The sequence below is a fragment of the Limulus polyphemus genome, unplaced genomic scaffold, assembly GCF_000517525.1.
Source record: "Limulus polyphemus unplaced genomic scaffold, Limulus_polyphemus-2.1.2 Scaffold11299, whole genome shotgun sequence".
In the NCBI taxonomy this organism is placed as follows: Eukaryota; Metazoa; Arthropoda; class Merostomata; order Xiphosura; family Limulidae; genus Limulus; species Limulus polyphemus.
The window spans coordinates 16,952-17,737 of record NW_013676909.1 but is presented as its reverse complement, the minus strand read 5'-3'; the positions used below and the strand labels follow the sequence as shown (position 1 = coordinate 17,737).

The 786-nt window shown below is 36.6% G+C and overlaps 1 protein-coding gene across 1 annotated transcript in view; it reads right to left on the bottom strand.

Annotated features, from left to right (window-relative positions):
• Position 1: 1 nt before the first annotated feature.
• The window catches only part of LOC106476708 (anoctamin-4-like), a gene marked incomplete at its 5' end in the record, with an annotated part of 8,031 nt that continues 7,246 nt past the window's right edge, over positions 2-786 (bottom strand). The window contains one exon of the mRNA XM_013937343.2: positions 2-368. Coding sequence (XP_013792797.2) covers positions 7-368 — 362 coding nt within the window. The remainder of the gene's footprint in view (positions 369-786) is intronic.

The following is a 786-nucleotide window of genomic DNA, read 5'->3' as shown; positions in this document are numbered from 1 at the left end:
CGTTACTCACTTTCTTGCAACTCCGACAGAAAATACAATTATTCCAAGCAACGCGGGCATCCACAGCGACGTGATTAAGGTCCCGACCCAACCAAAGTAGAAGGCGATTTTTTCACCGAAATAGTTTCGGACCAAGTCCAGGGGCTGACGGTGACGACAAAATCCAGTCCATTGTCGGTGAAGCATGGCCCTTGTGTCTAACACGGTCCGGGGAGGCTCGTAACTAGCCGGAATCTCCACGTCGTTCGATAACTTCACCGGCGTGACTTGACTAGAGGGGAGAGGTTCCACGGACTTATCTTCCCGGGACTTGTCGTGCAGGATAAAGGCATCCTTGTAGGCCTCTTTCATCAACAGATAAGCCAACCCTTGAAGAAATTTTCATTATTTCGACATATTTGTTTGTTTTTAAAATAAGTGTGAGACCTTTCCAGAACATTATAAAAAGATAATCTTACATCTCCATCTTTACATATGTAAGTTTTATATGAACTATCTAGATATGTAAGTTTTATATAAACTATCTAGATATGTAAGTTTTATATAAACTATCTAGGTATGTAAGTTTTATATAAACTATCCGGATATGTAAGTTTATATAAACTATCCAGATATGTAAGTTTTATATAAACTATCCAGATATGTAAGTTTTATATAAACTATCCGGATATGTAAGTTTTATATAAACTATCCGGATATGCAAGTTTTATATAAACTATCCAGATATGTAAGTGTATATAAACTATCCAGATATGTAAGTTTTATATAAGCTATCCAGATATGTAA